Source organism: Pezoporus wallicus, unplaced genomic scaffold (genome assembly GCF_028554395.1).
Source record: "Pezoporus wallicus isolate ANWC-B61680 ecotype Strahan unplaced genomic scaffold, APGP_CSIRO_Pwel_v1 contig_8042, whole genome shotgun sequence".
NCBI lineage: Eukaryota > Metazoa > Chordata > Aves > Psittaciformes > Psittacidae > Pezoporus > Pezoporus wallicus.
In genome coordinates this window covers 50074-76959 of record NW_026639380.1, presented here as the reverse complement: position 1 = coordinate 76959, position 26886 = coordinate 50074, and the positions used below count along the sequence as shown (strand labels likewise).

General features: G+C 43.3%; 1 protein-coding gene across 1 annotated transcript; it reads left to right on the top strand.

Annotated features, from left to right (window-relative positions):
* Positions 1-930: 930 nt before the first annotated feature.
* B3GALNT2 (beta-1,3-N-acetylgalactosaminyltransferase 2) lies at positions 931-26155 on the top strand. The gene is made up of 12 exons (XM_057414553.1): positions 931-1214; positions 7009-7156; positions 8479-8579; positions 9692-9885; positions 11204-11299; positions 15579-15689; positions 16379-16457; positions 17720-17903; positions 19515-19640; positions 24754-24913; positions 25312-25368; positions 25729-26155. The coding sequence occupies exons 1-12, from the start codon at positions 1112-1114 to the stop codon at positions 25861-25863; spliced, it is 1494 nt and encodes a 497-aa protein (XP_057270536.1). The 5' UTR covers positions 931-1111; the 3' UTR covers positions 25864-26155.
* Positions 26156-26886: the final 731 nt, after the last annotated feature.

The window sequence follows — 26886 nt, the reverse complement described above, 5'->3', positions numbered from 1 at the left end:
GAAGACCATCAACAAGCATTTGTTTAAGCCTTGCAGCTGTTACATATAAACTTCTAATTTATACATTAAGTTCTGAGAAGCCTCTGCTTATTTATCCACATAACTCTTTCAGGTAGATCCACCCTACAGGAGTCCAAGGAAACATTTCTCTTTGCATCTGTGCTCAGAGGGACCAGAGGCAAGTAACTTCCCAAGGTGCTAAGTTTATGCTCTCCTCCACCCAATCCTATTTAAACCTCTTCAGTCAGTATGGTGTTCTGCAGTCCGTAGCTACCCAGCTTCTCAAAGTGGTGGCTGTCAGTATATGTGAAACCTAGCTTGGATAATTAGCATCTTGTACTTCTGCAACAAGAAGAACGCTACTCTCGATTCCAGGCCGAGATCCAGTCACGGTTAAAGAAACTTTGTCTAAAATCCCCCCCACCCCTGGAATTCCAGTCAAATAGCATGTTCCTTGCTGGAGTGGAATACTCCAGAAACAGTTTGGAGTGCCGTTGTAGTTCTTTGCCAAAGTGAAGCACTCTCTTCACTTTATTGGATTAGCAAAGGATTGTTCTGGAAAGCTACTTTGTTACTTACTATACGATGAGTTTTTCAGAAGCGGCATTGATCGGATAATCGTAGTGTTGCAGAAATGAAGATTAACCGGGGGAGAGCTGCCCCCAGTCGGTGCCCCGGCCCTGAGCCCTCTGCCCCGGGCCGCCGTTCCCTGCGACTCTTCCCCTCCCACGGCATCTACGCTTCACCGCCATTGAAACGTGGGTTAAAGCCGCGCTTTCCCACGGGACAGGTAGGGCTCCCGATCGGCTCCCCCCACCGCCGCCCCGCCGTGCTCGGCAGACCCGGCCCCACTCGCCTCGGCCTCCCGGGGCCGCGCCGCTCCGCCCCGCGGCATTGTGGGGGCTGTAGGCGGCCGCCGCCGCCGCCGCCTGCGCTGCCGCTGTCCGCCGGCGCTGGGGTGGGACTGCAGCTCCCGGCGGCCGCGGGGCAGAGGGGCCCGGCCTGGGCGAGCGGCGGCGCGGGGAGGAGCCGCGGGCGGCCGTGTCGGCCCGTCACCTCGGCGCCGCGGGGAGAGGCCGGCGCGGAGGGGAGAGGCTGGCTGCGGCGGCCAATGCGAAACTGGCTGGTGTTGTTGTGCCCCTGTGCGGTCGGGGTCGCGGTTCACCTCTGGCTGCTGCTTGGCTGTCCCAGCGGCCCCGGGAGACACCCGGCAGGTAGGGCAGGGGCACCCCGGGCGGGCAGGGCTCCCTCCCCACCGGGAAACTGGTGAGGAGGGGTCGGGGGTCGCGGGACTGAGCGCTTGAGGGGCTGGGGAACGGGGCGGCTCCGGACTGGGGCAGTTACTCGGGCCGGTGGCGACCCTTGGGGGGGGGGGGCGCGGGGAAAGGGGGCTGAGGAGCGGCTGTGGCAGTTAAACGGTCGTGGCCGAGCCCGTGCCGCGTAGCGTCGCGACGGTGCCGCGTGTCTGTGGCTGTGGGCAGCTCTTCTACCGGCGGGTCTGGCTCCCGTGGCCGGGCACCTGGGGAAAAACTGCTGGGGGATGGAGCCCAGAGCGCCCGCGTGGGTTCATCGTGAGGCACCGGGTCTTTCCGTCGGGCAGTGGGTAGCCGCGGTGGATCTGCGGCGCACACCGCAGGCGCCGGCCGCGGTGCGGGGTTGTCGAGGGTGCGCTGCTGCGCTCTGTGGGGCTGACCCCTTTCTGAACGTCTCCTGCGCCACGGATGCCCCCCGCGCCCACCGATCCCACTTGTGCCGCGCTATTCCCGGTGCTAGAACAGCGCTCTGCGCCGTGCCGGGTCTGCCTTGGCGGTCTTCAATACCCCTGTGGTGCAGAAAGTGACTCGCAGGATGGCGTGTGATCCAGCACTGGTGAAATCAGACCCCGAAGGGCTGTAGTTGTGATCCTCATAAAATGAGTTGCAGTTTTGAGGCCGCAGGTGTGCATACCTCATAGAAACAGGCATCTGTTGGGACAGAAACTTTTATCAGCTACCCATCGGTGCTGTCTGACAACATTAAGAAATACTCTACAGGGTATCTGGAAAAAAATGGCAAGGAATAAATGGTGTTTTTTTACTTGAGATCTTCTTAGAACTCTGTCTAGGGACCCAGTAGCCTGTTCACCAACAAAGCCACCCTTTGCTGCGGGTGCCGGTTTCCTGTGCAGTGTACGCAACCGTGAGGAAACAAGAGCCTGGTGATTGCCAGCGGCAACTAATAATGGAGGTGTGAAAGATCGTGTATCTTTGCACGTTCTGAAGGCTGCAGAGCTGTACGGGTGTCTCTGTGTCTGTATTCTGGCCATGGCATGTCAAATGAGTAGTGCTCACACTTGAATTGTAAAAGAGCAGGAGTTCTGCCTGTTAGCCAGGACTGCGTTTGAATTGCCTGGTTGGGTTTGTGCCTCATCTTTCACTGTGCTGCTTTTGTAACTTCACTGTGTTAATTTGGAGTTCGAAGTGGCAATGTGGAATCTCATTATGACCTTTCCTGCAGAAAGGTGCTTTCCACTAACAAATATTTCTAAAGAAAATCCAGAAGTTTCTCAGCTGGGGAGGGAGGGAGGGAAGGATCTTGTCTCTTCAGAGATTCACTGTTTCAAGCAGTTGTTATTGGCATTTGTGTTTGTTACTGTGAAACTATGTTGCTTTGGATGAAGTTAGGATAATTAGGATTAAAAAACCTCAGTGCCTTTTTTTTTAATACTGAAAGACTAGGTGCACATTTTGTTTGTGAAAGGGTTATTTAGTTGTAACCTGTGTGTAACGTATTTACATGAGGAGAGAAAACCTGATACCTCTTATAAAAAGAGAACTTGTCTTTTATAGGAAAATGCTTAATATTGTACATGTTTGGTCTATTTGTAGGTCTGATTCTCACGTGATAAATTAAGGAAGAGTGCCTCTTAGTTTTCAAAGTACCGCCAAATGTACAAGCTGTAGTTACGGCTCCCTTGGCAGAGGGAAGGAGGATGGCTTAAGGGACCTCTTCTATTTCTGCTGGGGTTTTGTGTAATATTTTTTTGTTATTCTTCAGAGTGTTTTAGTAACATCAGTGCATTCATACACAAGAGTATGTCCATACACAAGATTAAGAAATGTCCTTATTTATTAAAAGGCTTCTTGATTCTGGAACTATTTAGGAAGATCAGGTACTGCCTGAGAAAGCGAGTCTTGTTTCTTCCTTTGATTATTGAGGGATCCTGCTCCAGCTCTCATTATTACCTTCTAGCTGGAATCACTGCTGTGAATAAAAGCTAAATCTGATCATGGGGCAGTGTTTTACAATATCTGTGACATAAAAATGCATTATTCATGATTCTTCGATATTGCTGTGTGTCTCAGTAGTTGTGCAGTGTTGAACAGTTGCAAAATTAGCTACCAGTGGAGGTCAAAGGCAGGGTGAACAGTGGAGTTTTATTCCTCTCTCAGTAGTCATCATGCACATGTACACAAATGGAAATTTGTTAAAAAGTTAATAACCTGTTTTAGTGATTATTTACCTTGATGTTGTTGACTTGCTAACCCAAGACAGGAATAGACATCTCTGGCCATCGATTCTGCTTACTACTTCTAATAAGCAACTCTTGGTCTCTGTCTTAAAATGGCAGCTGGGCAGCCTAAATTTGTTTAGTGAGGGTTGAGGGAGAGGCTGTTCCAGAAGGTTGTTGTCTTGATTAGAAATGTTTTCTCATTTCTGGCCTAAGCTCCCTTGCAACTGGTTTATGCCCTTCTGTTCTTAAGGCTTTCAGTTGAAAGGTCTTTCTCCTCCTTCAGGTACACCTCCATCATGTAACCATGGAGATCAAATATATCTGTTTTAAACCTTTGTTTTCTTTAGCTGAGCAATTCATACCTTAAAGCTCATACAGTTCCAGCCCTCCTCCCCTGGATAGGAAGACCCTCTACTAGACCAGGTTGCTCCATGCTCCAATCCAGCTTGGCCTTGAACCCTGCCAGGGATGAGGCAGCCACAGCTTCTCTGGGCAACCTGTGCCAGTGCCTCACCACCCTCATAGTGAAGATTTTTCCTGATATCTAAATTTACCTTCTTCCAGTTTAAAGCAATTCAGGTGCTTCTGACATCTACTGGCAAAATAGGCTTTGTTTCAGCACAGCATTTCATTTTTGCTGTTTGTAGGTCAGATGACTTGAAACAATGTTCCAGTCTTCACCCATTCCATCTACGTCTCTTCATCTACTGGAAGTATTGCCTTTAATAAAACTTCTTTCTTAACTATGCCATGTGAAAGGCCTGTGGTCTGCCTGCGTGCTTTGGTCCTCAGTTGTTTCTCTCCCTGTGCAGTATTCCATTGCATTGGAATTGCATCCTGTGCAGTGTTCTTGATCCATTTCACCTTGGTGTCACAAAAGACACAGAACACCTTTTTGTAGGCAGTACTCTTTAACTGGAAAAAATAAATAGGATCAGTTCCAAGACCAAAAGCACTGGCCTTTGTTTCAGTGTCCTGACTTTGGTGGCTCCTGCTTTCTTTTTGTTCATCAGTTAATGGGGCTGTAATTCACATTTCCAAGCAAGACCTCTGCAAGAACATGGTTTTAGGTTTAATTTAAGTCCTTGTCTAACTGGTTGCAAACAAGTGCTATCCAAAGGAAGTTTGTGGGTAGGAAGCTTTAGTTAATTTTTGTAAAAGTCTTAGATAAATGCTAATTATAAAATGACCTCAGAAACTTGGGAAGGAACAGACAGACCTGCTTTTAGCACTCCAGGTGGATTCATTGCTAATTGTGTGCTTTAATTGATGGCATAAGTTTTATTGACTAGGAAATTACTCACTGTAGGGCTTCAGTTACAGTGCCTAATCAGAAAGCCCCACACATTCCATTTAATATGCTGCTACTTTGCTGATGCCCTTTAAGACGTTATTCCTGTTACATTTCTGGGGGTGTGTGGCAGCTAAGAATTGGCCCTTTTGGTTTTGTTACAGTCAGTCTTTTACTAGTGAATAATTATGCAACAGATTAAAACCCACCGTTTTCTAGAAGCTGCTTCTATGCCATCTGTTGTCCTGTGGTTCAGCACGTACTTCAGTCGCTGGCCTCTGAAAGTGATGCCGTGCTCTGTAAGGTGAAATTCTCCCAAAATGTGTACTTTCTTAAGGAAACCAAGTTGTCTGAAGTCTGTTAAGCCTGCCTGAAAGGGAGTAGTATGCTTGGTCACAAAGTTATTTCATATTTTGTAGGCATGTAAACACTAATAGGCTGGTGGCCTTGGAAATTGAAACCTTCCATCGGTGGGTCGGGTTTGGCACTGGCAGTACCTGTGCAGTTCTGCTTGAAATGCTGGTTGTTTCCCAGCCTTCATCTATGAGATCTTACTATAGCATTGTTTCCAGGGGTGGGCCATCCCCAACAAAAACAATCACCTCACCTTTGATGGGCATGAGATAACTGACAATCTACAACAAAAGGGACAGTATTTTCCAACTGAATTGGGGTTCTTTTTAGAGTTTGCAGTTATTCTGTAAACTGATGCCCGACACATTATAAACTACTAAGGAGCAGCACTGGAGCTGTGGTTTTGCGTTTTGGCGTTGAAGTAGGTGGCAAAGAGTACCAGTTCTGCCAGGGTTGGAAAGCAATGCTTCTGGCTGAAGGAAGGTCTTCACCAGTTGTCTTTTAAATTGCCTGCTGAGTAGAACAGCCTAGGAGCAGGCTTTTTGTTCCATGGGATCAGAGACTGGTAAGTTCTTTTCAAAGGTGCTGTCCTCTTCTCCCCCCAAAAAGGGGGTGGAGGAGGCACCATTTTCAGTGTTGCAAAAAGGATTTGGTTTATTCCTTTTATGTCTATGCTTCTGATGCTTTTTCCGTTGTTCCCAGATTTGTCTAGAAGTGTTCCAGTGCTGTATCATTAATGATGTTTAAAGCACCATCATCCCATCAATATTACTATTACGCTTTGCAATTCAGGACTCTGCTGTCTTATTTCTTTAAGGGACTGCTATTGTGAAAACAGAAAAATCTGGACTCTGCCTGCAGAGGTTTTTCCTCTTTCAACCTGTAAAGCTTGTTCAAAAGCTTGTTTGAAGGCTTGTCTCTTTCAAGGAGTACTGTGCTCCCGCAGAAACCAGGGGTGTGCATCTTAGTGGTTTTTACCTCTGGTATAAAGTAGGTGCCACAGGGGAGTCCTGTAGCTCTGCTGGCAGAGAAACCTGTAATGCAGCTGAGCTGTACCAGATTACTTTAGGTGAAGAAGGTTAGAGAGAGGGAAAGACCTGCTTTTACTCGTTGGTTTGTTCATTTTCTATGTGTGTCAGCATTCTTTGAATCCAGTTTAGTTCTGTCTGTTGTGTTTAGATCTTTCACAAAGCAGCACGGAAGAAAAAAGCATTAAAAACCAGGAATATGATTGCAAAGCCTCAGTAATAGGCAGAGATAACAACCTGGAGTGTGTGTGGTTTGTTTTTTGTTTGGGTTTTTTTTTGAGTGGTATTGTTCCTTTTTAGTCTTATCTTATGAAGTGGGTTAGTTGAGAATATCCTAAATAGCTTAGGATAAATCATGCTGGAGGAGGCATCAGGGAGCAAACAAAAGGCCCAGGCTGCCTCAAGAGTTTGCAGAGAGAGCAGTAGGACATTGTGTCTTGCCCACAAGGTTTGTGGTGGTTGATAGGAAAGAGAAGGCCAGCAAGGGCGTGTTCTCAGGGGGCAGTTTGTTCACAGGACAGGCAGGCACATATTTAAAGAATGGAAGATGCTGTCAGTCAAAACCAAGGCTTATGTTCTTGCCTGCTTTGTGAGTCACAGTTTCTTAGCTTTGTCACTTACCTGCACTGACTTGCTTGGTTCAGGGCAGTCAAGCTTTCCTAGATTGCTAGTGAAGGCGATGGGATGTTGAAAATGTTTCCCTGATTGCAGTAGGAATTTTGCTTCTTGTTGTGTTTCAGGTTCCCATTTCTCTTGCTTTTGAGTTACATTTTAATTATTGCTTCCAACTCAGGCCTGGTAATATGTGCATTCAGTAAATCTTTGTCACTTTATATTTCTAGGTCCACTGGCCTTCTTTCCTCAGTGGAAGCTGAAACATTATGATGTTATTGTAGGTGTTTTGTCAGCTCGACACAATCATGAACTGCGCAGTGTTATAAGGAGCACTTGGTTCAAGCACCTGAAACAACATTCTGCACTGAGCCAACGGTAATTTCTAGTGTTTTGTAATTTGGTGGGGGGAAGACTGTAATGCTTAAATATCTTGATATATTTTAAGTATTTCCTTTGTTGCTTTATTTGTGAGCATCTTACACTCTGGTTTATTTTTTTGTTTTTACCTGCTTAGTATCATATGAGACTGTTTCTTCTTCTGGACTGTAACTTTTTTGTGCAAGGAATAAAATGTAATCGTGTGACTGTTCACTGCTGTTTGTTTTGTAATTACTTGCCACTGTTCATTAGTGATGTACAAGACTTTCCTTCTGTGTTGCAATGCACACTTTGTATGGGATACAAGTTGGAATGCTTAGTAATCCAGGATACTTGAAAGCAGACAGGATTGCATTTGGTGAGAGAACCACAAAAAACTTAAAACAGCCTCAACTGCAGAGTGCAGGTTTATTTTCCACTTAGCCGGGTGCGCAAAACTGCTGCAGTGTGAGTGACCAGCAGAACCCTTCCTGATGGCTTGCATAGACTTGACTTTCTACAGACAGCTCTGTTGTTGCTGAGAAAGTTCTGCTGCAGTTCGTTCCTGGAAACTGTCATTTTGATAGGCCTCGCATCTTGGTACCTGCCTTGCTCTGAAAGCCATTTACTGTTCTCAAATTTGGTGCCAGCACACAGTTTGGAGTGAAGCGTAGCTACTTCAGTCAGCTAAAAATGTCACCTTTCACAGCTTATATGGAGTTCTAGGAGGAGTTCTGGTAGGTGAAAGGCTAGGCTATGGTGGATCCCCTTCATACTGCTTCTTGTCTCCTCCTGACTGTTACACAATCATGATCTGGGCTGCAAAGAGCAACCTGTGGCTTTGCGACAATCCCAAGATTGAGACGTTTTGACGTTTTGCTGTAACAGATAGTCTGGAGTCCTTGCTCCTCCTTTGGTGCTGTGTGTCTGGGTTTTTTCTTCTTTTTTTTTTTTTTTTTTTTCCCCCATCGCCTGTTAAATGCAGAATATTTAAACACTTTTCAGTTAAGTAACAAAGCCAGGTGGGGAAGGGCAGGTCTTTGGGATCCCTCAGTGTTGCCTTGGGTCCTTTCCTATTTAGTTTGCTGGCTGTCTTAAATCCCATTCCTAGCTGCCAGTCTTCCTGCACTCTCATTGTGAAATGCGAAATGCTAATGTGGGTTTGGAATTGAGCCCCTAAGAGGGGATTCACATGATTGCTTTGCATACAATCACCACTGATTTCTAAAGCATTCAAAGTCTTAATTCTGTGAAAGACAGGCTATTGTGATGAAATAAGGTTATTGAAGATGGAGGGAGGAGGGAAGAGAACTGGTGTTAATAAAACCACATTATTTTAGTGTCCTTGTGAAGTTTATAATAGGTGCACATGGTTGTGCTGTGCCAGTGGAGGACCGAGAAGACCCCTACTCCTGCAAACTTCTGAACATCAGTAACCCAGGTATAGCAGTTACCTTTTAAAAATACCATGATCTGAACTAGAACTAATCATCTTTTCTGAGAGTGGTTTGGTTGCTTAACTGAGACAGCCAGGCTTGAAAATAAATGCCATCTAGAACTTGCTGTCTTAGCAGTTGCATAATCTTCCTGTAAGTACCCTGTGCAGGTTTAAAAAGGAGAGATCTTTGGGGGTGTGAAGGGGGAGGCCATTGACTTCTAATGGATCTGTATTTTCCTTGCACTGGGGAACAGTCTCTCTCATAAAACATACATTTTTACCTGATCTCTGTGTAAAATGGGGTGGGAGAGAACCAGAATGACCTGGCGTAGTGTCATATGTGAAGAAAGTAGCGAGGCATCAGTCTCAAATGTCAGATGGACTTCTCTGGTGACCAAGTGAATTCTAAGCAAGCCTGGCTGATCGGTTTTTCAGATTCTGCTCTAGGGAGAAAAAAATTAAATGTACCATGGGGAAAATAGTAATTGCTCACATAGAAAAAAAATCATGATTAAAATTGTACATTCTTCCTGTCACCTTTTAGTTTTTATTTAATTTTTGCTCTTTAATTGCAAGGTAACTTAGGACTGTTTAGTACTCTGAGCCATGACTCACCATAAAATTAGACTTCTGTTACTTTCTCTTTGAATGACAACATCCACTGCTTAACCAATCTCCTGAGAATAAACGGTACCTCAGGGTTGAGGGAGGAAATCATGCCAAAAATCAGGCAGCAGAATTAAGTGAAGGTGTATGCCATTTTGATGAACAATTATTTTAATATGCTAATATACAGGTATTCATGCAGGCAAATAGCATTTTTTGTCTTCACTCTGGATATACTGTGTTTCTAATATTGTCTTTGTGGATATGTAGACATTGACTTGCAATTGCTGGTAGCCTGCACATTGCTGCATCACTCTGAATTTCTCCTTGCTGCGGTCTGCAGCCAGTTGTATTTTATTCTCCTCCAGCATTTGATTATCTTTGTGCACTTGCAAGCCATGCTCATTAATTGGAATGCTTTGCATGTATCCGATGTGCTTCATGCATATCCAGTTTTAAAGAACTATGAAGTCTTCTCACATTACCTCTGTCCTTTCTCTTTCATGCAGTTTTGAATCAGGAAATTGAAGCATTCAGTCTCCCTGAGGATGTACCTTCTGAGCTATCTGAAGACAGAATTGTCAGTGTGAACTTTCGTGTACTTTATCCCATTGTCATTACCAGTCTTGGGGTATTTTATGAGGCTGATGGAGTGGGATTCCAGAGGAACATTACTGTAAAGCTGTACCAGGCAGAACATGAGGTAGAGTATTGTAGTTTTCTTTTGAAAATGGACTAAAGCATGTTGTCATTTTACTGTGGATTAAATTCTTACAGAAGGCAATGTGCTGTATTGGTGATTAAAAGAGAAGTACTTAACTGCATATGAATAACACTTTTTTTCTGTTGCATTGCAAATTCTTATTTCATGCACACATCCCGGATGAGGAAAAGATAAAATGCTATGAGTTAATTTTATTGCTTTTTTGAAGGAACACTTGCATTTAATACAAAGACACAGTTTTGTTTGTGTTTGAGGTTCTAAACTATTGATAGGTATTAAGGAATAAAAATCTGTTGAATATATTTAAAACACGTCAGCAGAAAGTCACATTTGGTGCCTTCAAGCAGAGAGATGCAGGACAGCTGTAACTTTTTCTTGTCTGGCTTCTGGCAAGACATTTTGAGGTTTCTAGAAACTGTTATTATTTACAGGTAATAATCAAACTTCGGTGATAATTCCCCCCATTCCCAGGCTGTTAGGGGTTTGCTAGAATACCTTGTGCTAACCTGGAGGAAAAGAAATTGATTGGGTATGATTGTTGCGTTTGGTATATTGCATTTATCTCTACCAGTAACTTGATAGGCTAATTTCAAGACTTCTGGCTATGCTACAGTAGAAGGAGTTTTAAATTTAAGCTAATAATTAAAATGAAGTATAGAAAATAAACTGAAATATGGTTATTGTGATGGACTTCCAAAGAGTTGGGTTTATAATAGACAAAAAACAAAGTGCATTTTAATCAGGTTTATGTTTGCTAAATGTTAGAATTCTAAACCTTGAGAGCCTAATAACTTGATCTGTATTACCTTTTTAATTCCAATGAAGGAAAAAAATTAGTATCATAGGAGTGCTTGGAGATTGTTTTCTGAAGATTGTGAGTCTGACAATGCAGTCTAGTACAGAATCTTTTCAGTCATTTGGTGGCCTACATAATATAGTAGCAATTAAGTTTTAGGGGTCAGTTAATCCTCCAGTGCAATTAATAGTAGTCAGCTGTTTAAACAGAAGGCAGGAAGTCTGTAAACAGAGACGAGTCTGAGTGTTCCAAGTGATGTGTTCTGTTGATTGGATTCTAGCTGAACTTGCACTTTCGTTCCATTGTTGATTGCTTCCACCATATCAACCCGATACTTGAATTCTGTGGAGTCTGAGTCTGTTGTGAGAATGAAACTTTCACTAAACTTTATACAATCAATGAGCCTCCTTCCGTTGTAACTGAGATGATCAAGATTTGCATAATCTCACAGCACTTTTAATGTGTTTTGTTTGTTTTTTTTTTCTTTTCTGTTGTTCACAGGAAGCTCTCTTCAGTGCTCGCTTTAGTCCACCAAGCTGTGGAGTGCAAGTGAACAAATTGTGGTACAAGCCAGTGGAGCAGTTCATTTTGCCAGAGGTATGTGCAGAGCCGCCTGAAGTCCTTTTAAATCAGCTAGAGAGATTGATAAAACTGGCCATTGCATGAGGCAGAAAAGGGCAAGTGAAGACCTCCTGAATGTTAGCTGAGGGGATATGCTGAAAATCAGAAATTCTTTTTCACCATCTCATTATCACCAGTAGTTTTCAAAGCAAAAGCCTGAAAAATACAAATCGATTTAAAAATTACATTGACAAATAGTAGCAGTTTCAGCAGCTTTTTCAGTTTCTGAGTGAAAATTGTGCCTGCTTCAATTCTGTGGAAGCGTTTACCAGAGAATGAGACACTTCTTTCCCCCTCCTGGTTTTTCATACATTAGTACACAAGACGAGGAGGGGAAGATGGCACAGATTTTTAGGGAACAGCTGGAAAAGGGGTTATTCCTTCTGATAACAGCAAGATGATGTGTGTTATGGTTGGAATGATGGTATTAGTTGAACAGTTGTAATTAAAAAAGCTGTTACTGAGGGCTACTGAAATTTTGGTTGTTCCTTTTGTGGATGCACAAGTGAGGATTTTTTTGTTCATTGAACCATGGAAAGAAACAAGAATTTAGAACTTCAAGATCTTTAGGAGGGTCGATCTGTAATGTACTAGAGGAGGTATGTGGTGCACGGAAGACTGACATTTGGAGTTTCAAAACCTGTCAACATCCTTCAGCAGAAGTACGTTGTTTGTTTTTAATGGGAGGCCCCCTCAGAAATTTTGGAGAAAACTGCTTTTTGGTCAGTAATGAGTGTTAATGTTCTTGCTTGTCCTCAGATACTGTTAGCTAAAGTAACAAGGCAGGGTCTTTTTTTTTAAACCTCTTTGGGACTGGGGATGCAGTCCAAGAGCAGGGTTTTGGTATAGGGATATAGAACCTACTTGTGCCTGCTTAGGATGGAAAGTGATTAAACACTGAAGAAACAGAATATAGGTAGGAAAAATACTGATATTGTTACAGTGAACATTTAATGAACACAAGTTGATTTAGAATGAAAATTCTAGTTCAGCAGACACTCCCAGGTACAAGGATCCCAGTGGACCAGTGATACCTCACTAAATATATCAGCTGCTATTTTAGGCTGTTTCCCTACACTTAAATGTTCTCCCATGTGACTGGATCCTTGATGCTATTTCTGTAAGTTGTCTTTGGGTCTGGGTTGTTCTCTTATGCCAGAAATCAAGTGTTTTATGAAAGAATGGACCACAAGAGGAGAGGACATGTGGGGGCAGTTTAATCCCTGCTTTATTCCCCTGGGTAAGAATGAATGCATTTGGAAACCTGCTCTTTCTAAGGCGAATCAGCAGCTGATTAACTGGTTTCTCATCTGGACCAGTTTTTACTGAATGCTGTGCGTGTTTGTTAGCTGGCAGGAGACCTTTCTGGTGAGCAGACCTCTTGCAGTATTTTGTGCTATATATTTGACAATCTAATTTGATATCTAAATGATTCAGGGTTTTTTGCCTCTTTTAAAAAAGAGTATTGGTTAGCCAGTGGTTTTGTAGTTTAACATGTAAGCCTTTTCCCTGTAAGACTTTGTTCTGATACACTAACATTCTAGGCAGTTGTAATTTTGCTATAAATGATTGCCATTTTCCTGAGAGGCAGATGGGAAGTATTTCATTTGGAAAGGGGATATTAGTATTCATATATTTCTTTGTGTGGGCTTCCTTAATCTGATACGTGTCATGCACTGAATGCTTACAGAATAACATGATGTTTCTAATGCAGATTAATAGGACTTATGCACAGCATGTAGTCTCCTGTGATACTTAGAATGCTGAACCATACAAGATGATTCAGAGGAGATAGAATGCCCACGTGTTCCTATCTACTTGCTTGAGAGCAACAAATTTAGTGAACTGTTTAATTGTCGTAAGATGGTTTCTGAGACATTTATTCTCTGCCTTTTCACGTTCAAAAAATAATGGGTTGTACAGACTGCTGAAGAGTGTCATTCATCTTCCAGCTGAAGTGCTGCTCTTTCTGTTGTCTTGGGGAAAGGAAGGGAAATGCGGCATTAGAATAAGCATCTGGCAAGCCAGATTGTCAAAGACAGAATCGATCATTCAGTTTTGGAATGACTGAAAACGCAGAAAAGCAGAACCACTAGCAGATAACTAAAACTCACACAGGGGCTCTTACAGCCAAGTCTTAGCAATGCACTTACTCTGTCACAAAGCCACAGGTTGCTTGCTGAAAATGGGACTCTGTACTATGCATGCTCTGTATTACTAATGGGGAGTAGTTGGGGCAACCAAAGGCAAAGCACCGTTTGACATTAGGAAGGGAGTTTGACAGGTCTGCGTTATGTCAGTACACCTGTTTGGTATTCACTGTAAATGCCACTGCACTCTGGCAGCAGCAAGGCTGGAATTTAGGTGGGGAAAAGCCGATGATGTAGTCTCAGGTGTGCCACTGTTTTTTTTTGCTTTAAGCATGTTGAGGCCTCAGCTTGCTTACTTAGTAAGCAGCTTAGAGTTAAGAACAGCTGAAGGCTAAAGTCATTAAAAATTTGCTTACAAGTCTCTCAACCTGGAAAACACGATAGTTTGCGGCTTTAGGACACCTTGCACTGAGGTTCACTGATAATAACTGATTAAGACTCGTGGCACAGGTTGAAGTCAGTATCGGTAATAGTCAGTGGTGAGAATTCTAATGTTTCTGGTTGCTAAGTGAAAGGACTCTCAGGCTCACTAAACAATTTGCCAAAGGCTGTGTGTGTAAACAGGGCAGGGAAGTGAGATTAGAGCCTGGTCCCTACAGCAAAAGAACATTGGAATGGGAGATGACAGCCTCTGCAAATAGAGAAATTGAGCTTTTGGGTTTTACTGTGCAGGGTATTAAGGGGTTCTGCAACTAAAAAAATTCAGTAGTGGTCCATTTGTTTTGGTAACTCACAGGTAATTAAACAAACAAGGGCAAGATACTGAGCATGCAAGTCAGGCTTGAATAAACACTGACCAGCTCTCTCTATTATGTGTTTGTAAAGCTGGCATTATAAATAATAGATGGGAGGCTTCTGAAATATGCAGCTGGCATTATATACCGAGACTGCTGCAAATGTTAAGACCTACTTCTAGAGGAAAACAATGAATTGAGCTGAAATCTAAGCTAAACTTAATGGTATGTCAGTAACTGGGGAGTTTCTGGAGAAGGTTTTTGGAGCACAAGGAAGCTGAAATGGAGAAGAGCTGCGAGGTCAGTACAAGTAAGTAGACTTCGTACTGCAACAGAAATGTGTCTACAAATCGTTGAAACCAGTTATTTCTCTGTTGTTCCAAGGCCCACACTAGCTACTAGTGTTTTTCCTGTGAAATTGGAGAAAAAAATTGGAATGTGCTCATCTAGCAGTCAGGGGTGTGCTCACCCTGCACCTAGTCTGTATGACCTTGTCATAAGGGTGAAATTGCTTTAAAAAAAATAAAAAATGTAATACTACCAGTACTCTTACCTGTACAGCATAGCTCTTGTCCCCTCACGTGTTCTCAGGGGTCTTCAGGAAAGTCTTACATAAAACGGGTAATAGTTGGACCGTTAGTTGGATGAGCTGCAAGTTGAGGTGAAATGCTTTAAAGTGCAAGAACTTTTGGTCTTATTCTTGTGTGTATATCTATCTGTCTATTTATCTGTCTATCTATACACACAAACCATGGAGTGACATAACTTGAATAGATAGTTAAACCCAGAAAGTTTTAAATCTATTCACTTGTCTTTCTTCTTTCCCAAGATGGGAAGTCAGAGTTCTGTGACTCTCCTACAGTAGCTTGTGACAGCTTTGCCAGGATAAAGGTGGCTGTATTTTCCTTTGAGTTTTGCTGATGTCGGGGTTGAGTCTCTGATCTCTGGTTTTGGCAGATAACTAAAAAGCTGCACTTATTTCCAGATCTGTTTTAACGTATTCTCTTTGTAACACTGGATTTTGTAGTTGATTTTTAAAAATTCACTTCAGGTCATCTTTAAATGCCATCTTAGTGAAGTTAAAAATCCAAAGCCTTTTACAGTAGGCTTCTGTTAAAAGTTTAATGATCCCAATACAGAGATTCATGATTAGTCTTAAAGACATGATTACGTGATACTGAGTTTCACAGATGTTATTTCTTTCATGTGTAGCTTGTTTTACTTACACTTCAATAAAAATATCTTACGCTGTGCGTTCAGGCTGTAACTTTCACGAAGCTGGCTATTTTAAAATAAAACCCCCAAACTGTTTGATTTTCATCCTTTGAAGTTGTTGAATAGCTGCATAACAGCGTTTTACTCTTTTACCAGAGTTTTGAAGGTACCATTGTGTGGGAAAGCCAGGATCTTCAGGGTCTTGTTTCAAGAAACCTTCATAAAGTGACGGTGAATGATGGAGGGGGTGTTTTCAGAGTCATTACTGTGAGTCACATCACTTTCCCTTTCACCATGCTTCTATTTTACTTACAAGTCTTGGGTATTTAGCATTTCACTTTCCTGTATGACTCTGTAAATCGTTAATTCAGTTGGCTGCCTTCTGTTGTCTTAGAGGGCAAATTTGCTTTGCCTGGGGAAAGGACAAGGGCATGCAAAAAATTATGCTAGTAAGCGGCATTTTCTTTTAATTTGAAGGGATTAAAGTTCATCTGTTGTCTTTGTCAGGTGTGAAGCAGTATCAGTGTATCAGATGGCAAAATGTGGGTCGAAAATCCTGTGCTGTACTCCCAACTGATGAAATTAAGCCTGTTTTTTGCTTTTTGGCAGTGTATCTCTCTTCCTGTCAAAACATTGCTTGCTTAAACATGCTGTGCGGTTGTAACTTAGCATTACCTGTAAATAACTTTACATTCTGATCTCGGCTTTGAAACCATCGTTCTAAAAGTTTCAGAGGGACCACTGGTTTTAGGTGAAACTTCAAAAAATGCCACAAAACTTTACAGTTAAAAATGTTAGCCTGAGTTTTCCATTATGCAGGTACCTAAACCGGAAGAGCTTTAAGTGAATGTAATTCTTAGGTGCAGAAAACGTCACACCTTCAAACCGCAGGGAAAAACAAATCAGTAATGAGAGATGAACTGATTTATTTCTTTCCCTTTATCTGTCCCTAGCAGGCAGGGGAAGGGTCACTGCCGCATGAGCTCACAGAAGGTGTGGAGGGAATAGCAGGGGGTTTTATCTACACTATTCAAGGTAAGTCTACAAAATGTAGCATCACATTTGATGTTAATATAAACCAGGAACTTTAAATTACATTTCTGAGGTAAAATTTGTGCTACCTCTATGAACTTGATCATCTTGTTTTCTTTTAGTAGAAACAATTTCTTTCCATTTTTTTGAGGGGAAGGGGTAGTGGTGTTATGCCTAATGTCAATGTCCTGATGTGGTTTCTTTGCTTCCTCTTTGTTGGCCACCCCAACTGACTTGCAACCCTTTGTCTTTTTAATAGGAATACCTTTTTTTTTATCTAGACTCTCTTCTCTGTCCTTCTTTTTGTTACCCAAGCCCAAGTTAAAAAAGATTGTGCAATGAAATCTTTTCCCTGATAACTTTCACATTTTTTCCAGTCCTGCTACTGCTGCTAGAAGTACTGTGTCGTGATGTTTAATGTTAACTACTGACAGACAGTGACTATGTAACGTAGCCTGCTTGTCCACCCTTGTTGTTGGTGTTTTACACCCTTTTCAGCAGAATGTTCAGAGACTCCATAGAAGCCCTTTCCAATGCCTGAGATTTCAGCCACATAGCACTAGAGGAGATGTATCCTTGTCAGTCCATCATAGCCAACAGAAGGAGTGACCTTCAGAGCATTATTCCCAGATACAACTGGGCAATCTGTTGTCTTCTTATCTGTGTAGGAGCCTAAACTGAGGTGTGCTAGTGCCCTTATTCAGAAAGTTCTTCAATACCACAAACTATCTCCTTACAACAAATTCAGTATTCCTACAATGCTTGGTGTTTTTTAGCCTCTACCAGCAGTCAGTTCTGTGATGCGGTTCAGCAGGGGCTACCCGTCCTATATCAAAGCAATGTGAATTTGATTATATTTAGCATCAGTTTTTTGTTTGTTTGCTTGGGAGTTAATTTTTTTAATGCTAGATAGACATGCTTAGGAGCCATTGATGCAACGGCAGCCTTTTTACTCTACCGGTAAGAGTTAATAGGGAAGTCCCAGACAGCTCTTTATATTTAAGACCCTTAAAAAGTTGAATCCTTTCATTACTGAAAAGTTAGAGAAAACTTTTTAACTTTAATTTTCTGTATCAAACCTTACACAAAAAATCTGCAACTTTTAACATTTCACAAAAAATTTAATTACAGGATTTTCATAACCCTGTTGAGTTGAACACTTCTTCAGATTCATTTGTCAATATGTCGTGTGTGATCCGAGAGAAACATCTGAAATAGAATGTAGAGATGCATCTTTGTTTAATGATGGGTGTTGTTTCTCTCAGAAGGTGATGCTCTTTTGAAAAGCCTCCATACTCGCCCAGAAAGGTTTACGAGTCACATAAAAAATCTTGACAAAGAAGATGCTTTATTGAAGGAAGAAAGCAGCACCTATGATGATATTGTCTTTGTAGATGTTATTGACACTTACAGAAATGTTCCAGCCAAACTGCTGAACTTCTACCGATGGTAAGTTGAAAAGAAAGTATTTCCTCTTGGAAATGCTGTTTGTAGGGCAAGGTGATTCAGCACATTACTCACCTGACTGGTTCCAAGAAATATATAGCTGTATCTCACAATTTTGGGGGCATGTAATTAGTAACATAATAGGATCTCTGTTTCTTGAATGCTGACCCTTGGTGCCTCAGGTGAGCATGCGCTGGCAAGAAGGCTTCTGCTCTAGGAGCCCTGGTGTGAAAACTTTCTTGCTTCCTTGAAATTTCTTTTGTTTCTGACTGAAAACTAGCACCTTTGACCTATTAAGGGATTGCTTTTGACCAGTTTGTATACTTAGTGTTTCAGTTTGCTTGATTCTTGTCCTGTCACTGGGCACCACTAAAAAGAGCCTGGCTCTGCCTATTTACACCATCACTTCAGGTATTTATACGCATTGGTGGTGCTCCCTGAGCCTTTTCCAGGCTTAACAGTCCCAGCACTCTCAGCATCTCCTCATAGGAGAGATGCTCCAGTCACTTAATCATCTTGGTGGCCCTTTGCTGCACACTCCATCCAGTCTGTCCATGTCTCTTGTACGGGGGTGCCTAAGGCAGCACCATGTACTCCAGATGTGGCATCACCAGTGCTGAGTAGAGGGGGGAGGACAGGAAGCTTGTGTACAGGTGGGGCAGAAAGCCGAGTGGAAGAATTTTCACAGTGTATTACATCGTGTTGAATCTAATAAGTTTATTACCTCAAATTTATAACTCTTTCCATTACTCTGAGACAACTCAATTAATTGATGTTGCTGTGGAGGAAGAAATAGCTGAGAGTTTTAGTTGCTTGTAAGATTATGCCCTTATCTAACAAATTGATTGTGAATGTAACTGAAAAACTGAACCATGCTTTCAGTTCTAAGAAGGGAGTCTAAATGACAAGACTTAGATCTTTGTGATCACTTCTTACAGGTTAGCAAATTTTTCAAGATATAGTAATCAAAGGCTTCAGGAAAATGCCTTTCTTAGTAAGAGTTATCCTCAAAAACCGATGTTCCTTTAATCAACCCAGGAATAGTGCCTGGAATCTTAATCTGTTTTGGGTATTTTACAAATGACAGACACTCAACTTTTTCAAACAGGTAAAGATTACTTTTGTCATATTTGAAGGGTGCTTTATTTAAGAAGAATTAAGTACCAAGTTGTTTCCACAGATGTTTCTTACAACCTTCTGCAATTGTATCGCCCTTGAACTGACTCTCATCCTGAAGAATAGGCTACTGACATGTAGCCAGTGGCTTTTAACAGCTGTGCTGCCATCCTCATCAGGGATTCATACCCCTCTGAGGTCAATACTGTTTAAGACAGATTAGTACACCCACCATCTGTCTTGGAGAACAGAACTTCCAAGTTTGTTTTCTTCTGCTCATACATAAATCCATGTTGTAAGATCATCACTGGATGCAGCCGCGTCTCCTTTCTGTAGTGAGTCAGCCTTGGTCAGTAGGGCAAACATTTAAAAGCCAAGGGTAGGAAAAACATTCCTTCCCCCTGTGCTTCCCTAAAAACCCCTGTGGCATGTTCTGTTGTGTACCCGTAGTTTGTGGGCTGCAGCTCAGCATCTCATTGCTTTTCTTTTTGGCTACAGGACAGTTGAATCAACAAGCTTTGATTTGTTGCTGAAGACGGATGACGACTGCTACGTTGATTTGGAGGCTGTTTTTAACAGGATAATGCAGAAAAAACTGGATAGGCCAAACATTTGGTGGGGGAAGTGAGTTGTTTTTATTTTAACTTAAGAGATACCACATCTTTAGTGAATGGTTTACTGCTTTAAGTCTGGTGTCATGTGGGTTTTCTTCTTCTGTCTATGGAAGCTAGTTATAAAAAGCAGGACTTTTGTATGTGTAAAACTTTGAAACTCAGAATAATCAGTCCTTTACAATAACTTTCCAGAGTGTGTCTTTACAACAAGTTAACTTGCAGAATATCTTACTTAGTTTTAAAATGTGTTGCATATTGTCTTTGCTGTGGTACTTAAGTAAATAAAAGCATTCCAGCAGTGATGTTTAAAGGCCAGTATGTACTAGGCTTGTAAATGTTACTTCTTTTTGAAGCCATTGTGATTTTTCTGGTGGGCTTGAAGAAACAGGATAAATGAGAGAAACAAAATTGCCTTTATAGTCTGCACTTTATTTGAAATGGTAGATCTGAATCATGAATTCTTGATTGAGTTTCCCAGCCTGTATTACACTTGTGAATAACTAGGAGGATCAAAATAGCCCATCTCTTCCTTTCCTTCCAACCACGGAATGCATTGCTACACTGCTGCAACATCCGATGGAGCAGAAATGCTATGCTGCTGTAGCATTCAGTATAGCACAATGGCTCAGTGTTTTTTCCTGTTGCCATCTGCTTACTGAAGGAAAGCTGGCCTTTGCTGCTAAAGGTGGCTTGCTTCATAAATCTGGTACTGACTGTTGCTTACTCGTCGGGTGATTTAATAAGGTGTGTGCAAGTGTAATAGCTGGCTATCTTGCGATGATCTCAAAGATCTGTGTAGTGAGCGTGTGTTCTGTAGCCTGTAGAAAAACTCTGAGTACCTGGTGCCTGTTAAATTTTACCTCAAGACAATGCTAAGAGTGAAGGTGAGGTAGGTTCCTTCTAGCAATTTAAAAGGTTGGGATCTGCTGGACAAGGTGGAGACCAACTTGCAAAAGTTAAAATAGCACCGCGTATAAGCTGTCTGGGCTGCTGTTCCAGCTGATGTAGGGAGAGCTCTTATGAACTGTGTTCTTGGCTGTTAGAGCCAAGGATGCGACACCAAAGAGATTGCCCTCCTTCTCTCTGGTGTCCCTACCCGTACAATGGTTAGGTGTCCCCATCTTTGTGTTGCTGCCTGTTATGGGCATGCTCCTTGGCCAGAGTTTTCTGGTTATGTGTTCTGCTTTTTGTGTAAACACCAAGTATGCAGGTGTCTTCTGAGTGGTTCTGGGGACCCGTACAAGCTCTCCTGCCTTTAGACTCAGTGACATCTTGTATATTTAGACTTGAGCGTTGGGGCAAAGTAAAAATGAAATGCTTTTCATTTTCTCCCTGAGCTGGTTGTGGTGTGTGGAGACCTTAACTTCCTGAGCAGAAGGTTCATATATCATATATGTATAACCCCCCTCAGTCTGGAGGGGTTTGCACCCTTCCTGCTGTGACATGCCAGAGTGTCCTGGGTTCAGCAGTAGCAGTCATGTTTCTCCTCCTTGGTAGCTGGTGCAGTGCAGTGTTTTGACTTTCGGCTCGGGAACAGAGCTGATAGTGATGTTTTGGTTTGGCCAAGGACTTTGTGAGCCTCATGCTCTGCCAGGGGGGAGGGGAAGCTGGGAGGAGGCAGAGACAGGACACCTGACCCAAACTGACCAAAGAGGTATTTCATACCACAGCACGTCATGCCCAGGGATGTAACTGGGAGTTAGCCAGAAGGGCTGGGAGACTGCAGGGTTGGAGGAGGTGTCGGTCGGAGCTTGGTCGGGCCTGGGGGGCGAGTTAATGGTCAGCTGGTGCTGAGGTGTTGTATTCTCTTCCCTTGTTATTTCCTTTATCATTATTATCATTGGTGGTAGCAGTAGTGATTTGTGTTATACCTTAGTTACTAAACTGTTCTTATCTCAACCCGTGGGAGTTGCATTCTTTTCGATTCTCCTCTCCGTCCCTCCGGGAGTAGGGGGAGGGAAAGAAGGGGGGGGGGGTGAGTGAACGAGTTACCTGACTGGGTTTAAACTACGACAGTTCTTTTTGGCGCCCAACGTGGGGCTCGAAGGGTTGAGATAACAACAGATTTGACTGGATTAATAGTCACTCGTCACAATGCTGATTTATTGGGTATCAGAGTTGTTCTTCTTGATCTCACAGCTTCAGACCGTTGTAACTTATGTAGAGCCGGTATTCGCTGTGATAGTGTTTATCAAGTGTGGGGCTTGGGCTAAGGTTCTTGTCTCACTGTGCTTTATGGCAATGGCTTGTAATACGGGTGGGCTCCAGCAGCAGGGCGGGACGGACGTGGCCGTGGACTTGTACCTGGCCGTCCGGCTGCTCTTCACCGTCCTGGCCCTCACCCTACTCTCCATCTTCGTGAGGCTGCGGGGAACTGAGTGGGAGCGGTCCCGGGAGCCGGCGGCTGCTGAAGCGGCCCGGGAGAGCGGCCCCGGGGACCAAGCGGCGGCGGGAGCGGGGCCGGAGGCCGCCAGGGGACGGCTGCCGGTGGAGGAGGCCGGGGCGGTCGAGGAGCAGAAGGAAGCGGCTGCCGAGCAGCGGGAGAAGGCGGCGGAAGAGCCGAGCCCCGCGGAGGAGCCGAGCCCCGCGGCCGAGCCCAGCCCCGCGACGGCCGAGAGCATTCCCCGGCAGCCACCCGCCGAGCCCCAGGAGGATGCAGGAGGCCACGCAGCATTTCCCAGCAAGGCAGAGGAGGAAGAGCTGGACTCAGGAAAAGAGAAGCTGGCGGTGGGAGAGCCGGCAAGCACAGCAGCTACACCAGCCCCAGTGACAAGCACAGCAGCATCGTTTGAGAGTTCTGAAGGCTCTGAATGGCCTTTGGGTATCCCTGGGACCTGCCTGCTGATTGTGATGGGGATCAGCATGTTGGCACACACACAGGCTGTGTTCTACCCACAACCATTTTGTCTGATCTCAAAAGTTAAGCAGAGTCAGGTTTGGGTCTTGTCTGGGGTTAGACAACAATATAGGGGGACCAAGAGATTTTCCCCAAGGCTGGAGAGTCATGAGTGGCAGGGTGTGTGGGACAGTATGGGCAAGTATCTAGTCCACTGGGCCCCTCCAGTGCTTTGGAAGCGTCGGAGATGGAAGGCAGCTGTATGGAGTCCCCAGCAACAAGCTGCAGAAACTGCTTAAGGGGACAGTGAATTATTTTAAGCCTGGTGGGCCCATGGCACTTCAGGCCATCAGAGCAGAGATGCAACACAGAGATGGACTCATGATCGAGGGGTGGACTTAGCAATGGACACTATTGCCCCGATTATTCACAAGTGTGAACACTGCACACAGTCTCTCCTGCTCTGGAAGACTGTTACAAGCGGTGGAGCCTGGCATCATGGACCAGATGGACACAGAGGCTTTATAGGGACTGGTCCATGCACTAAGATAAGAGTGCACCGAGATAAGAGTGATGGTATATTGAAAATGTGGGATCTGAGCATGACGTGAATGGTATGGAATAAGGGGTGGATAATGTCCTGGGTTCAGCAGTAGCAGTCATGTTTCTCCTCCTTGGTAGCTGGTGCAGTGCAGTGTTTTGACTTTCGGCTCGGGAACAGAGCTGATAACAATGATGTTTTGGTTTGGCCAAGGACTTTGTGAGCCTCATGCTCTGCCAGGGAGGAGGGGAAGCTGGGAGGAGGCAGAGACAGGACACCTGACCCAAACTGACCAAAGAGGTATTCCATACCACAGCACGTCATGCCCAGGGATGTAACTGGGAGTTAGCCAGAAGGGCTGGGAGACTGCAGGGTTGGAGGAGGTGTCGGTCGGAGCTTGGTCGGGCCTGGGGGGCGAGTTAATGGTCAGCTGGTGCTGAGGTGTTGTATTCTCTTCCCTTGTTATTTCCTTTATCATTATTATCATTGGTGGTAGCAGTAGTGATTTGTGTTATACCTTAGTTACTAAACTGTTCTTATCTCAACCCGTGGGAGTTGCATTCTTTTCGATTCTCCTCTCCGTCCCTCCGGGAGTAGGGGGAGGGAAAGAAGGGGGGGGGGTGAGTGAACGAGTTACCTGACTGGGTTTAAACTACGACACAGAGTGAGAGACACGGAATCTAAAGTGAATTCAGGGATCAGATCTGACTTTTATCTGCTGGGTGCTTTTAACATGTCAGCTTCAGCTGTGAATATGTGGAGTCTGGTAATGGATCTGCCACTCAAATGCAGTTCCTCCCCTGTGGGGCTGTTGTCTGAGGTGACAATTCTTAGAAGCTCACTAAAGCTTTTTGCTGCTTGTGCTTATGACTTCAGCCTGTTTGCAAAGAGGGGCAGAACCTGCTACATTGGCATAGTTATGATACTTAGCTCTGAGAACGTGAAGTACTGTGAGTGCAATGGCACCAGCCTGTTCCCAAACAAGAGAAGTGGAGCACTTCTCCCTGCCTGGCACAGCAGTTTAACAGAGCCCGTAGCGCTGTGTGGTGCAGCAGGGTGTTAAAGCTGTGCTGCGCTGCCTGGGGATGGGAATCAGTGTGAATAGTGTGCACGGCAGGCTTTCTGCAGGCCTCCAGTAGCGACTACAGTCTGTCTTAGACGAGGTGAGTGCCAGGAAGGTTTTTTGTAACTCTGATGGCAGCCTTTGTATATCATCCACTTTGCTGAGTTTCATCTGCAAAACAGCTTAGAGAAGGTATATATAAAACCCAATACTTAGCCTTGCTTCCTGTTTCTTAAGCAGCCACTAGTTTTATTAGGAAAATGGAATGTGTAACATGGTTATAACTGCACTCCTGCTGGGGGCACCAACTTTGTGTTGTATTGGTTAACCAAAGGCACACAGATGTGCCATTACAGAAGACAGGTAAGGTTACCTGCGCTCATCTGGATCAAAACCCAGCAGCAGGTGCAGACATGCTTAAGACCTGACTGTCAGTGTTGTTTTTGTTTCTGTTTTGAGAACTTTTTATCCTTACCCAAGACTGAGACCAAACAATAGTTACACTTAAAGCTGTTGTGTTTGATTACATGGGTGCTCTGGAGAACTAAGGCTAGGAATTATGATCACCTTCTGCTTCTTCCTGTTACTTTTGTTTATCATCAGCATTACTTCAGTTGTTAGCAGTGTTCGTAGGTTTCACAGAGAGCTTTATCTAAGCATCTCACGGCTAACATGGTCTTCAGTTTCAGACTGAATTGGGCAGTTGATCGTACTGGGAAATGGCAAGAGCTGGAGTACCCAAGCCCTGCATATCCAGCTTTTGCTTGTGGATCTGGCTATGTCATCTCCAAAGACATTGTTCAGTGGTTGGCAAGCAACTCTGAAAGATTAAAGACATACCAGGTAGGAAAACACTGATTCACTTATTCTTAAACTTGTCTGGGGAGCACTATGTGTACTGTATGAGCTGGAAAGAACACTGCTCAAGTGTTTGTGTTGGGTTGTCCTAGTTGGCTTTTTGTAGTGCTTTTGGTTGCTAAGCTTAATGTCTATTGTATGTCGAAGCACAACTATGTTGGACTGAGAACCTCTGGAGCTGTAATACTCTTAAGAACAATGTATTTTCAGAGGAAAGCTGGGAGGATTAATTTAACACCTCTAAAATATACAGACATAGCTTTCTGTGAATTAGGATAAATTGCATCATGTACCAGCAGTAAAAAAAAAGGTAACTACAAAGTCATGCCTCGTGCTTTCCTGGTGCTAACATCTGTATGGTTTATCTTAATGTGTCATCTCAGGGTGAAGATGTGAGTATGGGTATCTGGATGGCAGCTGTAGGACCTAAGCGATATCAAGTAAGTCTGAAGAAATTCCCTGTGCTTTTGGAAAGAGAACATGCCTGCTGCTCCAGGTAGCATGAAATAGGGAAATTATTATTTTAATTAAAAATAAATAAATAAAAGCAATTGGATTAAAATCCAGAAAATTGTTCAGAGGAATTTAAAAGAAAAAAAAAACAACTATCACAAACCCCTCATGCTCCAAATAGGTCTAGCAGATCAGAGAGGGACATACATACACCTCGGGTTGGTGACCTCTCTGTGCAAAGTTTGTTGCTAGACACAATGAAAACCTGATTCTTGGAAGTAAAGACTTCTGAAGACTAAATTATTTGTAAGAAAAACAACTGAAATGGTTCTCTCTCTAACAAACAGGATAGTCTCTGGTTATGTGAGAAGACGTGTGAGAGCGGCATGCTGTCTTCCCCACAGTACTCTCCCCAGGAACTGAGAGAGCTCTGGAGACTAAAGGAACTTTGTGGAGACCCTTGTAGATGTGAGGAAAGATGATGGGATCTGCCTTGGAAAACAGGGCAGCATATAACGATCGTGGAAAAGTGTACATTTGGATTCATTCTTGGAACAATAGGGAGTATTAAGGTATCTTTTAATGGTGGCTTTCAACTAAAGTATTACAATATTTGCACATCCCTTTTGATAATTACAAGTGGACTGATATTATTAATTTTCTATTGTATAGGTGTTGATCTGACAAAAACCAAAATGTTTAAGATAAAAAATTTCCTTTTTATATAAAGTCAAAGACCTACTTGTAATTAATAAATGCACATAAGAATGCCAACTAGCCTGTCTTTTATAAATTAAAGTACTACTGATTTAACTCAGTGTAGAGATGTACCAGGCTCCAGTGGAGCGCTGTGCTCAGCACCAGGGCCCTGGGTGAGAATTGCTGCAGCCAGTCCTGTGTTGTGTGAGGGGTGCCCTTGGCTGTGCAGGGGCTGGGACAGCTAGGGGTTAGGGTTTATGTTTAGTTGTTTATATTGTTGTCATTTTAGATAAAAACAGTATCAAAGTTTGCTTATACCAAATCTTCAAGTACTGCAAACTTGTCCTGATTAGGAGGGATTACTGATAGCTTACTGTGGTGTTTAGATATGAATCTGAGGGTACACGAAGGGAAGTAAAGAAAGATTGAAGCACATGGAAGAATGTAAGGTAAACAGCAACGCCTTGCAGTATGCTGAGAACTTATTTATAGTGTGGTATGTTAACAGTGTAGTACTGGTAGAATAAAGGTCTATCATCAGATTTTGACCTTAAATAGTCTAAGGCTGTGTAGATACTTCTACGATTACACTATTTTACTTTTGTTTCCTTTAAGGTAGGTGAAAACAAAGTGAGCAAGTAGCCTCTTTCAGTGCAGCACTAATTTTGTCCTATTATACACCAAAAGATCACAACTAAGTCAAAATCACATACTTAGTTCACAAAAGAAATTGTCACCACTGCAGTGGGAAGGCACTGTATGAAATTTTGACAAAAAGTTTTATTTCATTTCAGTTTTATTTCATT